Source organism: Callorhinus ursinus, unplaced genomic scaffold (genome assembly GCF_003265705.2).
Source record: "Callorhinus ursinus isolate GAN/ISIS: 27379988/994484 unplaced genomic scaffold, GSC_fseal_2.0 scaffold3, whole genome shotgun sequence".
Lineage (NCBI taxonomy): Eukaryota > Metazoa > Chordata > Mammalia > Carnivora > Otariidae > Callorhinus > Callorhinus ursinus.
In genome coordinates, this window is record NW_027397065.1 from 28,902,787 (window position 1) to 28,923,916 (window position 21,130).

A 21,130-nucleotide genomic window follows, 5' to 3' on the forward strand; every position below is an offset into this window, starting at 1 on the left:
GGGATGGATTTTAACTGACTTAGCAGAATTGAGAAAGCCGAATCCTAAGCCAGCAATAAAGAGTAATCCTATTTAATCCTATTTGCCAAAAAAGAAAAAAAAACTTCAATAAGCTGTGCAAATGGCAGTGCAAAGCTTCTCTGAAGCAGAATGAAAGGATATAAGGGAAAGTAAGCATAATGGTTTATAAGCTCTTTTAAGAATTTTTTTTTTTTTTTTGACAGAGAGAGGGAACACAAGCAGGGGGAGTGGGAGAGGGAGAAGCAGACCTCCTGCCAAGCAGGGAGCCTGACGCGGGGCTCGATGCCAGGACCCTGGGATCACGACCCGAGCCGAAGGCAGACACTTAACAACTGAGCCACCAGGTGCCCCTGGTTTGAAAGCTCTTTAAGAAAGTTTTAGACTCTTAACTACAAGTTAACATTGTGGAGAGATAAAACTGAGGGTCTTTGGACTAGGATACCAGGCACAGCTGGGAGGCAAGGGTATCAAAGCATAACAGCGGCACGAAGTGAACATAGGCATGCTGAACGCAGAGATCCTTGCTATTTTCCCACACTTGTCTTCCAAAAACCTGGCATTCCAGTCTTTACCCTTTATGTAGGAAATTGGAAGTCTTCTTTGAAAAACCCATCCAGCCCAACCAAGAGGAAAGACCTGAAGACACTGACAAGGTATTTTCTAAAAAATGGGCAGTCATTTCCACCTACAGGGAAGTACAGAAATGACAAGTCCTCCCATGTACTTTGAGCGTTCATCAGCAGTCAAGTCTGTCACCCTTAAACTTGGATAGACTACCAAGGTTTACTAGACATTTATGGAAATGTTCCACTATGAGAGATAAAGACCAAAATAACCAAAACCAATGCTCCCCCTCCCTGCTAAAAAAGTAACTTGGGAGAAAATAAGACTATGCGGAGAATAAACAAAAACAAAAGCCATCATCAGTATCACCAAAGATATGAGAATGTATGGATCCATGAAAGAAGAAAACAAGAACAAATACTATTTATTAATTTTAAAAAGGAACATTTAGAGACAAAGTAAAAAAAGCCCTTGGAAATTAAAAACATAATAACAAATGAAAACTCTCTTTTCAGGAATGAAGGATGTTTCTAGACTGAATGCCCAGAACAATGGATGAATGCAGACCTACAACAAGCATACTGGGCAAAAAGAGGACTCTAAAAATTTTCAGAGGAAAAACTTAGGGCATATACAAAGAATCAGTAATCAAAGTAACTTACGACTTCTTAACAGCAATTGTGGAAGCTAGAAGAAAATGGAAAATTTCCTTCGGGGACTACCTGGGTGGTTCAGTCGTTAAGCGTCTGCCTTCGGCTCAGGTCATGGTCCCAGGGTCCTGGGGTCGAGCCCTAATCGGGCTCCCTGCTCAGCGGGAAGCCTGCTTCTCCCTCTCCCACTCCTCCTGCTTATGTTCCTGCTCTCGCTATCTCTGTCAAATAAATAAAATCTTTAAAAAAAAAAAAAGAAAATTTCCTTCGAATGTTCTGTAGAAAAGCTATTTGTAACCTAAATATCTATACTGCTATCAATCAACATATGGGAAGATAATTTTCAGATATTGAAGATTTCAAAAATTTTACTTCCCACATCCATTTCTAAGAAGCTACTGGAGACTAATCTATTAAAATGAGGGAGTAAACCAAGAAAGAGAAGATTTAGGGCAAACAAACACACAAAAGATCTAACTTTGGAAACAGGTAAAGGAAATCCTCACATTTATGATAAAAACTGGCAAAGAAGACAACCAATCCAGACTGAAGGAGGTCTTTAAGAAGAAGACTACCCAGTGTAAATAAACATCTTGAGGGGAGATTTAGAGCAAATAGAGAATTTGGGGTTGACTTCCAGTATGCACAAATAATGCAAGGGAACTAAAAATAAGGCAATTATTAACTCTAAGGAAACACAAAGGTATGAATGAAAGGAGAAGTAATCATAGTTTAGTACTTGGCTCAACTCCGACTAGCACACATCATCCTAGTAATAGAAACATTGAATACTGATCTGAAAAAAATTATGATATAAATAAATTAATAGTATGGGGGCTGGGAAATGTGTGTGTCAGGAAGGAGGGAGGAAGGAAAAAAGAGCTAACTTCTTATCCTTCACGTAGAAAGTCAACAAATAATAGCTAATAAAGAAAAATCAAGAATTAGCAATACAAGGTATTGCAATCTAGTCATACAGAGGTAAATATCCAAAAAATCACATAAAAGAATAAAGTGATTACCCTTGTGGGAAAGGAAAATGCAGGTGAAGGGACTTGGGAACTAGTGTATTTTTTAAATCTTATAGAACTAGTTTATTCTTTGTATGAAGAGTTTAAAAAGAAAAGAAAGCCCCATAAGAAAGGGTAGTATAGAGAATGACTTGCTGTCTCTCCCTCTTTTTAAAAATTCCCATCTTTGAGACAAGAAATAACAAATGCTGGTGAGGATGTGGAGAAAAAGGAATCCTCATGCACTGTTGGGAATGTAAATTGGTACACCCACTAGGGTAACAGAACGGAGGTTCCTCAAAATTTAAAAATAGAAATACCATTATGATCCAGTAATCCCACTACTGGGTATTTAAAGAAAATGAAAATGCTAATTCAAAAAGATATATGCACCTGTTCTGTATGGATAGATGTTTTTGTGATTTGTCCCGCATAACCGACCACCTGGACCTGCATGTACACAGGCAGGCTAAGGAATGTTGTTTGTGAGACTCATGCTGTGTGAATAACCTTGGGAGCCTGGTTGTTTGAAATACATTATCTGGCCTCCAGGTCAGAACTGGCCCTTCTGTTCTGGATGCCAAGGGCTACAAATCTTGTCGCTCATCCCCTCCTGCTCCATGCTGGGCTGGCTCCCTGAAATGGAATCCTGGAGGGGAGGCAGACACACAAAGCCCTTGAAAATATAGAAACATGATAACATGGAAATACAGCTTGTTCCAAACTGCATGTAGGCAAACAAATGTTTAATTTCAAACCTTATTATTTGCCCTATAAATATGGCCCTTATGGGAATGATCAGTTGGAAGTCTCGCCTGAGGGGAGGATGCTCTGCCAGGGCTTCTCGGTTGGGACTCCAGCCTTGCTGAAGTTTCCATGGGGCTTCCCCAGCTGATGAGGTTGGATGTTGTAAGTACCTGGTTTGATGTGACTTTGCCTTATTCTCATTTATTGCCTATTATTACCTTCATCTATATGTAGATCCTTTTCCTCTTCTGTTTCTATTAGGTTTCTATAATAATAATAAACCTTTCTTTCTTTTTCGAAATGGAAACATGGCTGCTGAGAATCTTTTGTTCAGAACAGCAACCCTATGTTTATTGCAGCATTATTTACAACAGCTAAGACATGGAAGCAACCTAAGTGTCCATCAATAGATGAATGGATAAAGAAGATGTGCTATATTTACACACACACACACACACACACACACAATGGAATAATACTCAGCCACAAGAAAGAATGAAATCTTGCTATTTGTGAGAACATGAATGGACCAAGACGGTATTATGATAGATGAAGTAAGTCAGAGAAAGACAAATACCACATGATTTCACTTATTTGTGGAATCTAAAAAACAAACAAAGAAAACAGAAACAGACTCATAAATACAGAAAACAAATTGGTGGTTGCCAGAGCACAAGGGGTAGAAGGATGAGTAAAACAGGTGGAGGGGGTTGGGGGGTATAGGCTACTAGTTATGGAATGAATAAGTCACATGGATGAAAGGTACAGCACAGAAAATGTAATCAATGATATTATAGAAGTGTAGTGTGGTGACAGATGTTAGCCACACTTGTGGTGAGCACAGCATGATATACAGACTTGTCAAATCACTGTGTTGTACACCTGAAACTAAGGTAACATCGTTCCGCCCCATAAATGCCTATCTTTAAACCTTAAACCCAAGATCACACTCTGCATGGTACAAAGGAGAAATGAAAGCAACTGACATGACTGGATGAAGTAGGTCTGTTTCTCTGAAGAGAGAAGTGGGAAAGGACTCAATCCAATCCTATGCTCACAAAGCAGAATGGTTGCTAGAGCTGCTCTCATTAATTAAATTGTTATTTTTCTATTTAAAACCCAACTATACTATCCTGTGCTCTTTGTAGATTCTCTACTTACTGATTTTCTAATCATTAACATTTATTTTTTTTTAAGATTTTATTTATTTATTTGAGAGAGAGAGAGAATGAGAGATAGAGAGCACGAGAGGGAAGAGGGTCAGAGGGAGAAGCAGACTCCCCGCTGAGCAGGGAGTCCGATGTGGGACTTGATCCCAGGACTCCGGGATCACGACCTGAGCCGAAGGCAGTTGCTTCACCAACTGAGCCACCCAGGCGCCCTAATCATTAACATTTAAACTACATAAAATGGGGGTGCCTGGGTGGCTCAGATGGTTAAGCATCTGCCTTAGGCTCAGTTCGTGATCCCAGGGTCCTGGGATCGAGCCCCGCATCAGGCTCCTGGCTCAGCAGGGAGCCTGCTTCTCCCTCTGCCTCTCCCCCTGCTCATGCTCTCTCTCTCTCTCTCTCTCTCTCTGTATCTCTGTCTCAAATGAATAAATAAAAAAAGTAAACTACATAAAATGCCACATCTAGGAAAATGAATATGGCCATGCAAACTAAGCAGGGAAGCTGGCTAATGCTCAAAACAATATGAAGCTTCTTTTTTTTATTAAAGTAGTTAAAATAGTCAGTAGCCCATATTGGCCCATAGAAAACTATTTTTAACAAACATGCAAGAACATATGGGAACATAAATATGAATGGAAGAGTTTCAATGATGCTGGTAAAAAAAAGGATGCTGGTACTTTAGTCTGGTGAGAACCATTTCCAAAAAAAGCAAGGGTTGTAGTTTCAGGAGGAAAATTCCAGCCTGAAATCACCACCCTAGAAATCACATTTTCTCCCACTGATAGAAGGATATGGTATCTCCCTGCTCTGAAGCTTCCAGAAGCTCTCTCTTGCCCTGATTCTACAAAAAAGAACACATGCTTGCTAGCTACCATTTTTGTACTCTATTGTTAGCCACATGATCTATTATCATATATTAGTTTACAGAAACTAGTAGTGACAAATTAGAGTTCTTGAGTTATTCAGGGAGATGGAAATAAACCGAGGTTTATAAAAGCTGTGAAAAGTTTTACATAAGTTAAGGTCTCCCCGCCTACGTCTCCTGAGGCTGTCTGGACAATTCTGAAATACACCAAAGAACATCTGATGGTCTTGAGAAAAACCACGAAGGCTGTGGTGCCTGACACATAGCTGGTACAGACAGATTTTCTTTTGGGATCTATAGTTTTAATAGCTATCCCTGTTATACTATCGAGTGACTATAGTCTCATCCAGTGTTCTTGAGCCTTGAGGACCTGCCAACTTACGGCCCTGACCTCTCTTCACCCCTAGGCTCAGGCGCTGGTTACCTGACATTGTGGGGCTGCTTGTCACAGGACAGCACAGTGCTTGCAATGGACTGCTGCAGGTGCTGTCGCTGCCTCCTCAGGATCTGCTGGAAGTCATCTTCCAGAGTCTGTACCACATAACGCATAAAAAGGACTCGCCCAGGCAGATTCTGTCCCTGTGGGAGAAAAAAATGAGAAGTATTTCCTTTCAATTTCCTGATGACAGTGAGTATTGGGCTCTCATAAATATGAAGTCCAAGGGAAGGCCATGTGTCAACAAGTGTGTCTGTACCTAAAAGCAGCTCCTGAGAGAGAGCAGGCAGCGTAGGTCATTACAAAAGAGGGGAAATAGGGCAGTCTCGGAGCCTGGAGGCTCAGGACTATAGACTTCCTAATTTTAAGAGATAGATAACCGAGAAGTCAGTCTCAGGATAAACCCCAAACTGTAGATATCAAAAGAGAGAGACAAAAACTGGCTCCTAAATGACCCTGTTGAGCTGCTGGATCAAGCAACCATGATGTCCATACCACTGCTAAACCTCTAGTAACATGAGCTGATGCATATCCTTATTGTTTTTGCAAGTCTGAGTTGGGTTGTTACAGGTGAAATGATCCTAACTGAGAAAGCCCAACCGATGCAGTAAAGAATGTGGGCTTTGATGGCACACAGACCTTATGTATTTATTTTGTTTGATGTTTTAAACTCAGATCCACACCTTATTCAACTTGCCCTTCTGAGTCTCAGTGTCTTTGTGATTTACGTGGTGATAACCGTAACGGTACCAAAACCAGTGTAAGCACCTGTGACACACCAGGCAGACATGTACCATTTGTTGGTCTCCCTTTACTGGGAGACAAGTGCTGGGACCCAGGCCCAGGAGCTCAGGCTTTGAAAATTCGAAGAATAAGGCCCCAAAACATTTCTGGACTCTTTAGGAAACACTAGGGGGTAGGCATATACTCTGAGAATATACACTCATGGACTAGGGTATGGTTTAGTCAGCAGGAAAAAGAATGACCATTGCAAGCACAAACAGTTTCTTTCTTTTTAAAGAGGAGGTGGGGATGGATAATTTTGTCTTCCAAATGTGTATTTTTTTTCTCTAATGCTCGTTAATTGGTGCAAATGATTTTTTAAAAACCAAGTACTTGTGCTAGATTTATGACGGAAGTCTTCCACTAACACCACTCTCCTCTACTGCTTGCCCCGAGTACCCTAGAGGGAAATTTTAAACTCTTTCTTCTGAAAGTTACCCTAAACATCTTTAAAAAGCTGCTCTTATCACTATTTCTTGATTTATTAACTTTAGACATTACCTATTGGCTTTGCTGTGCTAGATAAGGATTTAACTCACTTGTGCCATTTCCCTGCTTCTCTTCCTAAAATAACTATCTCAATTTATGTTCCATCATCTATAGATAGTATCTCTTGACTCCTCACTTGGGATAAAGATAAAGATGTTACAGCAACCCTACTATCCTCAGAGATCCTATCCCTTTTCATCTCCTAATCTTTATCTTCTACGCTTTTCTGTTTTCCACTGTCAAGGCTAATACACTTGTCTTCTGTGCTTTGTATATAAACTGATTCTAAATATTATAACTAAATAGTGTTTACAGTATGAGGACTATGTTAAAATTATTTACTATGGCGCAGGAGAGAGATTCTGCTGGCTATGCTTTTGAGAGAGAGAAACAGCTGGGTTACAAGGCCTTTTCTGTGGGGACTAGCAGCCTTCCTTGGACTGATGGTGGAAATCCACACAGTAGTATACTAAGAAAATCATTCCTTTCTTGTGAAGCTTTATGATTTTCCTGAAGTTTCTTTTTTTACCCTCCCTACATTGCCTACAGTGAACACTTTACTTCTTTCAACTCAAGAATGGTGTTGAATCTTGAGAATACCCTTCTTTTCCAATTTTTTTTCATTTTTATTATTGAAAAACCTTAAAAATTCACCCATTTTAAATGTACAGTTCAATGATTTGTTGTAAATTTATTGAGTTTGGCAACTATGACCATCAATTTTTAGAACATCTTCATAGGGGTGCCTGGGTGACTCAGTTGGTTAAGTGTCCAACACTTGGTTTCAGCTTAGGTCATGATCTCATGGGTCATGAGACTGAGCCCCATGATGGGCTTCACGCTCAGTGCAGAGTGTGTTTGAAAAGTCTCTCCCTCTCCCTCTCCCCCTACTCATGAGCACTATCTCATTCTAAAATAGATAAATCTTAAAAAAAAAAAAAAGAACATCTTCATAACTGAAATAAGATCGCTCATGCCTGTTTACAGTTAATTCCTGTCCCCACCTCTAGCTCCAGGCAAACACTCCTCTACTTTCTGGCTTTACTGATTTGCCCTTCTGGACATTTCATATATGCAGAATTATACAATATGTGATCTTGTGTATGTGGCTTCCTTTTACTTAGCTTAATATTTTTTTGAGGTTTGTCCATGTCTTAGCATGTATCAAGAGCTCTTTTTTTTTTTTTAATAGTATTCCCACATATAAATATAGCACATTTTGCTTATCCATTCAACTGCTGATGGTCATTTGGTCTGTTTCCACTTTTTGGCTATTATGAATAATGCTGCTATGAACATTCACATGTAAGCCTTTATTAGACATATATTTTCATTTTGGGGGAGTCAGTACCTGGAAGTGGAACAGCTGGGTCATATGATAAGTTTATGTTTAATTTTTTAAAGAAACTGCCAAACTGTTTTCCAAAGTGGTTGTACCATTTACATTCCCACCAGCAATGTATGAAACTTCCTGTATCTCTTTCTTTTTTTTTTAAAGATTTATTTATTTATTTTATTTGAGAGAGAGAGAGAGATTGAGAGAGAGAGAGAGAAAGCACATGAGATGGGGGGAGGGTCAGAGGGAGAAGCAGACTCCCTGCCGAGCAGGGAGTCCGATGCGGGACTCGATCCGGGGACTCCAGGATCATGACCTGAGCCGAAGGCAGTGGCTTAACCAGCTGAGCCACCCAGGCGCCCCCTGTATCTCTACTTTCTTGGCAACATTTGTTATAGCCTGTTTTCTTTTTAAAATTTTTAAAAATTGTGGTAAAAAACATGTAACAGAGTTTATTATTTTAACCATTTTTAAGTGTACAGTTTAGTATTATTAAGTATATATCCGTAGTTGCAAACAGATCTTTTCCATCTTGCAATATGAGACTCTATACACATTGAACAATAACACCCAATTTCCCCCTCCCCCTAACCCCTGGTAACCAACATTCTATTTGTTTTAAAAAAAAAAAATTTTTTTTTTAATTTAAGTAGGCTCCACGCCCAGCGCAGAGCTCAATGTGGGGCCCAACAGGGGGCCTGAACCCACGACCCAGAGATCAAGACCTGAACTGAAATCAAGAGTTGGAGGCCCAACTGACTGAGCCACCCAGGTGCTCCCATTTGTTTTTTATATTAATATGACTACTATAGATACTTTGGGTGCATCAAATTATATACTGTCTTTTTTTGTGACTGGTTTATTTCACGTAGTATCTTGTCTTCATTATGCTACCATCCATGTTGTAGCATATGGGATGATTTCCTTCCTGTTTAAAGCAGAATTAATATTTCATCTTATCTGTATATACCACATTTTGTTTACCTAGTTATCTGTTGATGGACAGTTCAGTTACTTCCACTCCTTGGTTATTGTGAATATGCTGCTATGAACATGGGTGTGCAAATATCTTTTCAAGACCCTTCTTTCAATTCTTTTACATATATACCCCTGTGGGAGTATATGAAGTGGGATTGATGGATCATATGGTAATTCTATTTTTAATTTTTTGAAGAACCACCATATAATCTTCATAGCGACTATACTATTTTATAATCCTACCCACAGTGGGCAAGTGATCTAATTTCTCTATATCCTTGCCACTACTTATTTTCTGTTAAAAATTTTTCTTTTAATAGTACCCATCCTGATGGGTGTGAAATGATATCTCATTGTGATTTTGATTTGCATCTCTCTGTGATTAATGATGTTGAGCATTCTTTCATATGCTTATTGGCCATTTGTATATCATCTTTGGAAAAATGTCTATTCAAGTCCTTTGCCCTTTTAAAAATTGGGTTATTTTGTTGTTCAATTTTTCCTTTAATTCTGTCAGTTTTGTAGTAAAATGTTTAAATGTTGTTGAATTATAGTTCTTTATATATTCTGGATATTAACCCCTTATCAGATATGTGATTTTTTAAAAAGATTTTATTTATCTATTGGACACAGAGAGAGAGCGAGAGAGCACAATCAGGGGGAACAGCAGGCAGAGGGAGAGAGAGAAGCAGGCTCCCCACTGTCCAAGGAGACTGATGCAGGGCTGGATCCCAGGACCCTGGGATCATGACCTGAGCTGAAGGCAGATGCTTAACCAACTGAGCCACTCAGGTGCCCCCAGATAAGTGATTTTAAAAATATTTTCTCCCATTCTATAGACTGCCTTTTCACTCCTGTGTTCTCTGATGCACAGAAGTTTTAAACAACTTTGATATAGTTCCATTTGTCTATTTTTGCTTTATTTGCTCATGTCTTTGGTGTCATATCAGAGAAAACAATGCCAAATTCAATGTCATGAAGTTTTCCCCTATATTTTCTCCTAAGAGTTTTATAGTTTTTGGTCTGATGTCAGAGATCTTTGTTCCATTTAGAGTTAATTTTTGTATACGGTATTAGATAAGGGTCCAACTTCATTCTTTTGCATATGGCTATCCAGTTTTCCCAAAACTATTTGTTGAAGAGACTATCTTTTCCCCATTGAATGGTCTTGGCACCCTTGATGAACATCACTTGACCATACTCACAAAATTTTGCGGGGGGGTTCTCCATTTTATTGCACGTCTATATGTCTGTTTTTATGAGATTACCACACTGTTTTGATGACTGTAGCTTTATAATATATTTAAAACCAACAAGTTTGAATAGTGCAAATTTGTTCTTTTTCAAGATTGTTTTGGCTATTCAGGGTCCTCTGAAATTCCATATGAATTTTAGGACAGATTTTTCTATTTCTGCAAAAAGAGCTGCTGGGATTTTGATAGGGATTGTGCTGACTCTGTGGATTACTTTGGGTACTAATATCTACTAATATCTTAACAATATTAATTCTTTCAATCTATGAGCATGAGATATCTTTTTTTTTAAGATTTTATTTATTTGACAGAGACAGAGAGAACAGGAACACAAGCAGGGCTTGGAGTGGGAGAGGGAGAAGCAGGATTCCCGCCAAGCAGGGAGCCTGATGTGGGACTGGATTCCAGGACCCTGGGATCATGACCTGAGCCGAAGGCAGACGCTTAACCATCTGAGCCACCCAGGCGCCCTGAGCAGGAGATATCTTATCATTTATTTATGTCTTCTTTATTTTCTTCCAGTAATGTTTTGTAGTTTTCAGTGTACAAATTGTTCATCTCCTTAGTTAGGTCTACCCCTAAGTATTTTATTGTTTTTGATACTTTTGTTAATAGAATTGTTTTCCTAATTTCCTTTTCAGATTGTTAGTATACAGAAATGCAACTGATTTTTGTGTCTTGATTTTGTATCCTGCAACTTTGCTGAACTTGTTTATTAGCTCTAACAATTTTTCTGTGTAGAATCTTTAGGGTTTTCTTCATATAAGATCATGTTATCTATGAACAGAGATAATTCTGCTTCTTGCTTTTCAATGTGGATGTCTTTTATTTCCCTTCCTTGCCTAACTGCTTTGGTTAGAACTTCTAATACTATGTTGAATAGAAGAGACAAGAGTAGGTATCCTTACCTTATTCCTGATCTTAGAGGAAAAGTTTCAGTATTTCACCACTGAATATGATGTTTGCTGTGGGTTTTTCCATATAGTGCTTTTATAAGATAGTTTCTTTCTCTTCCTAGTTTGTTGAGAGTTTTTATGATGAAATGTGTTGAATTTTGTCAAGTGCATTTTTTTTTGCATCAATTGAGATGATCATGTGGTTTTTGTCCTTCATTCTGTTAATGTAGTATATTTCATTGATTGATTTTTGTATATTGAAACATCCTTGTATTCCCAGATAAATCCCACTTGATTATGATGTATAATCCACATGATATGGTGTTGAATTTTGTTTGCTAGTATTTTGCTGGGGATTTTGCATCAGTGTTCATAAGGGATATTGGTCTGCAGTTTTCTTCTAGTGTCTGTATCTGGCTTTAATATCAGGGTGATGCTGGTTTCATAGAATAAAGATACTTTATTTGATATCTATCTTTTAAAATCTAGTGGGACTTAATTAGTGGCCTAACATATGGTTTTATCCTGGAATATGCACCATGTGCACTAAGAAGAAGGTGCATGCTGTTGGGGGTAGAATATTCTGCATATAACTGTTAGATCTGGTTGGTTTATTACATTGTTTAATTTTTTCTCTTTCCTTACCTATCTTCTATTCTGGCTATTCTATTCATTATTGAGAGTGGGGTATTGAAGTCTCTAATTATTAACATAGAACTGTGTATTTTTCCCTTTAATTCTGTCAGTTTTTCCTTCATATCTTGATGGTCTATCATTAGGTACATAAATATCTATGATTGTTATATCTTACAGCTGTATTGAACATTTTAATTAATATATAATGTCCTCCTTTGTCTCTTGTAACATTTTCTGATTTAAAGTTTCTTTTGTCTCATATTAATACAGCCACCTGTGCTGTTTTGGTTACTATTTTCATGGAATATCTGTTCCCATTCTTTCACTTTCAATCTACTTGTGTCTTCGGATGTAAAGTTGAGTTTCTTGTAAATAGCATGTAGTTGGATCATGTGTTTTTATCTATTCTGCCAATCTATGTCTTTTGATTGGAGAGTTTAATCCATTTACATTTACAGCAATTACTGATAAGGAAGGATGCACTTCTGTCATTGTGCTATTTGTTTTCTAAATGCCTTACAGCTTTTTTGTTCTCTATTTCCTGCATCATTGTCTTTTGTCTTTAGTTGACTTTTTAGAGTGAAAGTTTAAATTCTTTTGTCATTTCCTTTTGTGTATTTCTATAGCTGTTGTCTTTGTGGTTACCATGTGATTGCATTTAATATTCTAAAGTTATAATATTCTAATTTGAATTCATATAAGCTTAACCTCAATAACATATAAAAACTGTTCCTTTACAGCTCTGTCACCCTTTTGGTTGTTGATGTCACATAACCACATCTTCATACAAAAGAAATTAATAGTTCTTTTAAATGCATTAGTATCTTAAATTATATAGAAAGCAAAATGTGGAGTTTCAACGTTATAATAACACTAGCTTTTAGACTAGTATTAGAATTAGTCACTTAACCATATACAAAATCAAATGTTATAAAATGTTGTTAAAAATAATAGTAGTTTTTATAATTGCCCATGTATTTACCTTTACTGACATCTTTATTTCTTCATATGGCTTCAAGTTACTATTCAGTGTTTCATTTTACTCTGCAGGACTCCCTTTAGGTTTTCTCGCTGGGCAGGGCTGGTGGAAATGAGCTCCTTCAGCTTTTGTTTATCTGGGGATGTCTTTATTTCTGTCTCATTTTTGAAAAATAATTTTGTTGAATAAAGGAATCTTGGTTGAGTTTTATTCTTTAGCACTTTGAATATATCAGCCCACTACCTTCTGGCCTCCAAAATTCCTGATGAGAAATCTGCTGATTATCTTACTGAGATCCTATATGTGATGTGTTGTTTCTCTCCTGCTGCTCTCCCTCATTTTTGAAGGATGGTTTTGCCGGATATAGTATTTTTGGTTAATAGCTTTTTTTTCCTTCAGCACTTTGAATATATCAACCTACTGCCTTCTGACTTGCAAGGTTCTGCTGAGAATCTGCTGAAAATCTTATACAAGCTCTCTTGTATATGGTGAGTCATTTTTTTCTTGCTGTTTTCAAGATTCCGTCTTTAACTTTTGACACTTTGAGTATAATATGTCTTGGTGTGGGTCTCTGGTTTAACTTCATTGGAGTTGAGCTTCATAAAATTGTATGTCCATTTTTTTCCACAGATTTGGGAAGTTCAGGGTCATTATTTTTTCAAATAAGCTCTCTGCCCCTTTCTCTCTTCTCTTTGGACTCCCATACTGCATATATGGTCCACTTAATGATGTCCCATAGTCCTTTAGGCTCTCTTCAATTTTCTTCATTATGTTTTCTTTTTGTTCCTCTGTCTCAATGACTTCAAATGACCTTTCTTCAGGTTCATAGACTGTTTTCTTCTGCCTGTCAAGTCTGCTGTTGAATCCCTCTAGTGAATTTTTCAATTCAGTTATTATACTTTTCAGCTCCAGAATATGTTTGATTCTTCCTAATAGTTTTTTAATATTCTCATTTTGTTCATGCATCATTTTCATGCTTCAGTTAGTCGTTTCTCTGTTCTCTTATAGCTCCTTGTGCATTTTTTAAAAAAGATTTATTTATTTATTTTAGAGAGCATGTGTGTGCACACCTGTGCACACATGAACAGGAGGGAGGTGCAAGAGCAGAGGGAGAGAGAGAATCCCAAGCCGACTCTGTGCTGAGCACAGAACCTGTTGCAGGGCTCGATCTCATGACAACCTGAGCAAAAATCAAGAGCTGGATGCTTAACTGACTGAGCCACCCTGGCACTTCTCCTTGTGCATTTTTAAGATAGTTTAAAAACATTCTTTGTTAGGAAACTGAGAAATCTGTTTTTCTTTATGGTTAGTTTCTGGAGCTTTATTCTATTCCTTTGACTGGGACATATTTCCCAGTTTCTTCATATGCCTTGTAATCTTTTGTTGAGGCTTAAGCATTTGAAAAAACAAACACCCTTCCCAGTCTATCCACTGAGTTCATGCAGGGTAAGATCTTCACCAATTAGCCTGGATAAAGGTTCTGGACTCTCTCAGAACTTTTCAGGGGTTGTGTATTCTCTGGGCTTGTATCTGTGCTTTTATCTGTCTTAAATTTTCCAAATGGCTTGCCTTTGTTTCTTCTCAGGAGTGCAGTTTCTTGCTCCCCTCGTACCTGCCCGTGGAACTACAAAATCGCTGAAGCTCTAACATGTGGCAGTGCTCATCTCTCTTTTCAGCAGCTTCCAAATTATACCAATATTCCCATCAGTGGTCTGAGTCAGGTGAGACAAAAACTATCCTTTGGGCAGCTCCCTAACAAGCCAGGGCACTGGACTCAAAGTTCACTCTTTTGTTTCCACCCTGAGGGAGGAGCTGAGGCATGTGAGGTTTCCTCCCAGTTGCACCATGCTATGTTGGGTAGGGGAGGGGCATGGACACACAAAATAACCCCAAATTTCCTATTCCTTTCATTGAGTCCTTTCTTGATTATGCATTCTCTTGGGTACTGAAACTTCTCAACTGATCTCCAGAGTTTTCACAAAAGTATTCTGGTCCATATGTTTTTCTTAACTTGGCATCTCCATGGGAGAACAATAGCCTGGAGCTTCCTTGTCTATCATTTTGGTGATGTTTCCCAGATCATTCTTTTTTTTTTTTTTTAAGATTTTATTTATTTATTTGACAGAGAGAGACACAGCGAGAGAGGGAACACAAGCAGGGGGGAGTGGGAGAGGGAGAAGCAGACTTCCCGTGGAGTAGGGAGCCCAATGTGGGTCTCAATCCCAGGACCCTGGGATCATGACCTGAGCCGAAGGCAGACACTTAATGACTGAGCCACACAGGCGCCCCTCCCAGATCATTCTTAAAGCCCTAAATTATTTTGCTCCAATTTGGATTGAATGCTCTCTAGGTCTACTATTCACCATGATTTTAAGAATTCTTTATTATTCTCTTGGATTAGATCTAGTGTTCCCTGGATCCTGTGCCTCCCTCTTTATTATCCCCCATTCTTTTGACATATACCTTTAGCCAAAGAAATGGGGTGTAGGGATATTTTTTCAAGTTCCTATATGTCTTTATGTTACACTCACACTTGAATAATAGTTTGGCTGAGTTTAGAATTCTAAGTTGAAAATAATTTGTTCCATCCAAGTGCTTTGGGTGAGCAGACAGAAAGCTGGCAATTTAATTTAGGGATCCCTAAAAGTCGGAATGCAAAAGACTTTTTCTGGAATACTAACTCTACACTAGGTGCCTTTGTTTATGACAGATGGTTCATTCAATGTTTTTAGACAATAAATCCTCTGACTTTTTGCCTGAAATTAGGTAGTCTGATGACTGAACTTTCTGTACTCAAGAATGGAGAGGTTGTCAGTTCTATCTACAGACTTTCAACAAATTTACAGCCTATGTCTGACTCCAACCCTCTTATATATATTGTGTTTCTGAGTTGAAAACTCTCTGCTCTAAAGGGTACATTTCCTTGCTCCTTGGCTGCATGTATTATAGCCTGTGGCTTTCTCTGCCTAGCCTCACCAGTAACAATCCTACATTTCCTTTAGTTCTTCTAGTTTTCATTCAGATCTATTGCCCTTCCCCTTATTTTCACTGCCATGGATTTATATCTTTCTCTGTTCATTTACTATTCTTTTTAATGGGATCTCAAGAAGGACAGGGATAAGCGAATATACTTAATTTTGAATTGGAAGACAGCACACACCATTTCAATAGGAATTTTTTGGTGGGGGTGGGAGTATAAGGAGGGAATAAGGGCAAAGACTTTACTATCAGATTTGCTGTCACTTTTGTTTCTAATTAAAACTTGTGCAAAAGATACACCCTCATAATTGTTATGTTACCTCTTCCTCCATGACATAAGTGAGCAGCTTCCAGTCCCACTCCACTGTCTTGGCATTAGCTGGATGTAGCCTGAAAGTCAAGTGACATCAGTTAGAATTCTGGAGAGTTCAGTCGAAGAGGGGATGTGATGTGGAAAATGACAGAAACAAGAAACCTCCTCTTATCCTCACTGCTCTTGCCCATCCTTTGACATGATACCGTGTCATCTGAGGGTAGTGGAACTTTCACTATTCACTTCTCTTTTGGAAGGCATTAGTACCCCAATTTTGCCTTGAAGAAATCAATTATTTATTCCTCTAGCCCATTAGCTTCATCTACCACATTCCTGGGATGAAGCCTGTGAAGCAGTTAGCCAATCATGATATTCTATCCTTCAGTTCACAGTGATTGGTTCAAAAATGAGCTCATGTCCTATGTTATACCAATTAAAACCTACAAGACTCAATTCAGAACTCTTGTGTAATTATAAAGGAAGTGGACTCTCTCATAAAAGCTGGAGCCTGAGAAGACTACTATGTAGATCCTGAAAAGAGGAGCAAAGCAGGGCTGAAAAATGGATCCTGGTAACCATTTTGAACTGAATTAAGTCTTATTCCTAGGTTTCTAGTAACATGAATAATTAAATTCTCTGTTATCAGCTGTTAAAGCTAGTTTGGATTGGGTTTCTTGTCACTTGCAACCCAAATAACACTGACATACTAATCACCCTCTCTAATGGTTAGCTGAAGCAAGCTTAGGCAAGAGAAAGCTGTGCCCTGAGTCCAGGTTCCCTAGGAGATTCACCAACATCTAAGGTTCATACTGTTGAATTTTCATGAGAAGCATATAGGCCTCCTTTAGGACATCCACGGTCTCAGAGCCACTGAGCAGGATTTTCTGGATGATGTGAGCCACAATTTCTCTAGGTGGGTAATGCTGCGGTGACACAAAGTCCATCAAAAACTGCACAGTCCCCAGGGGAAAATTTTCTTCAATGGTGTTTGTTACCATTCTTAGTCTTCGATGAGGAATGGGTTCTAATTTTTGACCCTTACTCTGTAGAGATAAAAAGAAAGAAATAAAGATAGGTTTCTACAGACATAAAAACAAGAGGTTCTGAAATAGGTTGAAGACAGCAAAATTTTCCATGCATTTGAAATATTCATAATTAAACAATAAAAGGACTGAAAAGCCTTATCTAAAAAACTTTTAAGGACATGGGAAAATACTTAAATTATGTTAAAAAATAAGAATTCAAGGTTGTACACATAATATGACTGCATCTGTGCTAAAATATAGTACAGAAAAGAAACTACAAAAGAGTCAAGAGCTAGCTTAAGTTGATTTGAGTGAAGGTGAGAAGATAGGGGTAGTTATGATACTATATCAGATTCTGAAATAAAGAGATGAAGAAATATGTTTTAAATATGTTTTATTGTTGGGGCGTTTGGGTGGTGCAGTTGTTAAGCGTCTGCCTTTGGCTCGGGTTGTGATCCCAGGGTCCTGGAATCGAGCCCCACATTGGGCTCCCTGCTCGGCGGGAAGCCTGCTTCTCCCTCTCCCACTCCCCTTGCTTGTGTTCCCTCTCTTGCTGTGTCTCTCTCTGTCAAATAAATAAATAGAATCTTAAAAAAAAAAAAGAATCCCATGTAGCTGATTTACTATCAACCGTAAATGTTAAGTTGCCTCCCCTACACCCCCTAAAAGTATGTATGTAAAAAGACTGGGAGAGAATATGTGAAAAGTGGTTTTCTATTATTCAGGTGGTGGACGGAATTGTGTATGATTTTTTTCTATATGCTCTTTTGTATTTTTCCACAATAGATATATATTACTTTCATAATCAGAAGAAAAAACATGAATTTTTTGATATTGTAATATAACAACAAGAATAATTTTTGAACATTTATCTTATCCTCACTTTAATTCTCACAACAACCTATAGATACATACTATTATTATTCCTATTTTATAGATAAGGAAACAGATTTAGAGAGAAAGCATTTGGCATGTAACAAATGGCAGAAGCTGATTTCCCACATGGGGTGGTATAGCCCCAGATCTACCCTCTAAATTCACACTACTTCTAAACACTAAAACCAACAATAAATATATTTTTGTTAAAAATCCCCATTATTAAAAAATTTAAAATGCCTATGTATAAAAAGGCAACCGAGCAGGAAATACACCAAAATTATTAACAATAATAAATGCTGACTGATAGCACCGTAATTTTTTTTTAAAGATTTTATTTATTTATTTGACAGAGAGAGACACAGTGAGAGAGGGAACACAAGCAGGGGGAGTGGGAAAGGGAGAAGCAGGCTCCCCACTGAGCAGGGAGCCCAATGCGGGGCTCGATCCCGGGACCCTGGGATCATGACCTGAGCTGAAGGCAGATGCTTAATGACTGAGCCACCCAGGTGCCTCATATACTGTTTTGGAAGTTAGGGCAAAAACATCATAAATATGAGGTGCTCAGGACAAAGACTGTTGTGCCCTTGTCTGTTCTCAAATGGTCACTCACCCAATTCATGGAAACTTTAGGGCAGCACTTTTTTTTTTTTTAAGATTTTATTCATTCATTTAAGACTGAGCAATAATAGAGAGAGAGTGCACAGGTAGGGAGAGAGGGAGAGGGAGAAGCAGACTCCCTGCGGAGCCGGGAGCCCAATGCTGTGGGGCTCGATCTCAGGACCCTGGGATCATGACCTGAGCCAAAGGCAGACGCTTAACCATCTGAGCCACCCAGAAGCCCCGAGGGCAGCACTTTTACTCTGCCAGTACCAGGTGTTGGATTGCAGAGGCAAACAGATCTTCCCTAATGGAACTTACAGGGTATGTGTGTATACAAGAGGAGAACCATCAGATATTAAATTATAAATTTAAAAATTCAGTGTTGTGAAGAAGTACAAAGTGCTGTTCAGTATCCCTAGTGCAATATCACTTAACAGTACCCTCTATGGTCATGGTCTCCTTACTGCTTTTCTCTGAGCCTCTTTTACTGTGTCTCTCTGCCAGTCTTTTTCTATTTTTCTCTCTTTCCTCCTCTCGCTCTCTCTGGATGAGACTGAGGCTGGGTGGCTTAGTCGTTAAGCGTCTGCCTTCAGCTCAGGTCATGGTCCCAGGGTCCTGGGATCGAGCCCCCTGCTCCGCGGGAAGCCTGCTTCTCCCTTTCCTAGTCCCCTTGCTTGTGTTCCCTCTCTTACTGTCTCTCTCTCTCTCTCTCTATTAAAAAAAAAAAATCTGAGAATAAGTATTAAATTTAAAACATCAACCAAAGATTTGACAGCTTATGTGTAACAGTAAAACAATGATGACTAGAATTGTCCTTTCAGAAAATCTGGAGAAGTCCAGTGAGCTTTCCTTATGTCTCAAATCACCTGAGGGTAACCCCTGATCTTACTGATCAAAGACCAATACTATACCTGGCATGTAATGAAAATTAAGAGCCAGCAACGAGAAGGACAAAATATCTTGCTTTGGTGACTATTTTACTTGTGAGACACTTTACCTATATTTGAACCTATATTATTCATTTCTTGCCTACAAATGGGGACATCTACAAATAGATAAAGTTTACAAATTCTTTTGATGCCCATCTATTTAAGGGGAACTAATAGTTAATAAAACATTTCTTTAGGCCTTGAAAGGTGGCTCTGTGCTTTATGTGTTTACTTTTAAGTCAAACAACTTTATGATATGGTTATTATGACTTATTTTAGAGCTAAATCAAGAGAGACTCAGAAGACTTAAGGCCTATGGCTGGTAAGTGGCAGCATGGGGACTGGCTAAGAAGTTCTGGGAGGAAAATGACCTAGTGAAGAAGTACTTATTAAAAGCCCAAAAGAAATCACAGAAGAGACAGAAAAGATTTACAGATGAACTCTAGATGGCCAAGGTTCTTTAAAGTAAGAAATTAAGAAGAAAAATCCCTTTTGTTTGGCCTAACTGCCATCTTTGAACCTCAGCTATGTTTACACAGGAAGGCAATGTGGTATCTGCATTTGCATCTACTGGTGCTTCTCTAGTTGTGCGGCACCTACAAAGCACTACAGTCTTGACCAGGGAAACACAGACTCTCTCTCGTCTCCCAAAGGCTCTTTATGATGGCTGTATCACCAGGCAAACCCATAGGAAAAAAGAGAATGGGCTAGTGGTTGGAGAGAGTCATTCAGAAGGAGAAGAGATAAAACATACCAGAAGCTATAACAACAATAAAAATGAGAGAAAAAAATGCACTCTTCAAGGCCAAATCAATGTGAATGCCTGATACATACTACGCTGGATTGCTGATTGCTCCAAAAATGCACCTTTTGAATTCCTGGCCTACCTCAAGCCAGTCTTCTTTTTTTTTTTTTTAAAGATTTTATTTATTTATTTGAGAGGGAGAGAATGAGAGATAGAGAGCACGAGACGGAAGAGGGCCAGAGGGAGAAGCAGACTCCCTGCTGAGCAGGGAGCCCGATGTGGGACTCGATCCCGGGACTCCAGGATCATGACCTGAGCCGAAGGCAGTCGCTTAACCAACTGAGCCACCCAGGCGCCCTCAAGCCAGTCTTCTTAATGTTGAGAATATGGTTATGGATAATGAAAAAATAGCTTCCTATTGTAGGACTCAGCCACAGATTTTTTTCCTTACATCTGCTAAGAAAAGCATCTGGTTTAGTTTGCATAACTAAAAAATACCAATGGGAAGTAGCAGTCCCATTAAAATCTTAAAATTGAATTTCCTCCCCAAAAGTCAGAAAGTAATAATTTTGGAGGCACAGAAGTGTCCAGAGTATCACTATCTCTGTGCTATGGGAGCGATAATAAGGGCATCACGAAGGGAAAGGCATAGGAATTGAAGAGAAGTATTTGATGAAGGCCTATAATGAGCCAGACACTCTAATAGGCACTTTACATATGTCATTTAATGATCCTGTGAGGTATGTTCTTATCTCCATTTTACATCTAGGAAAGCAGGGCTCAGAAAGGTATAGTGAGTTCTACAGTGCCAGCTGCTAACTGTGGGGCTGAAATCTGAACCCAGG

The 21,130-nt window shown here is 38.7% G+C and overlaps 1 protein-coding gene across 2 annotated transcripts in view; it reads right to left on the bottom strand.

Moving 5' to 3' along the window:
- SIMC1 (SUMO interacting motifs containing 1) overlaps window positions 1-21,130 on the bottom strand; it is an 88,315-nt gene that overhangs the window by 26,619 nt on the left and 40,566 nt on the right. The window contains exons 3-5 of one of the 2 annotated variants that reach the window (XM_025867007.2): window positions 16,918-17,150; window positions 16,115-16,184; window positions 5,454-5,608 (exon numbers count right to left, since the gene is read on the bottom strand). In XM_025867007.2, the coding sequence (XP_025722792.1) occupies window positions 5,454-5,608; window positions 16,115-16,184; window positions 16,918-17,150 (458 nt within the window). Of the gene's footprint in view, window positions 1-5,453; window positions 5,609-16,114; window positions 16,185-16,898; window positions 17,151-21,130 lie in introns of those variants that run through there. The other variant, XM_025867009.2, reaches the window with a different exon arrangement.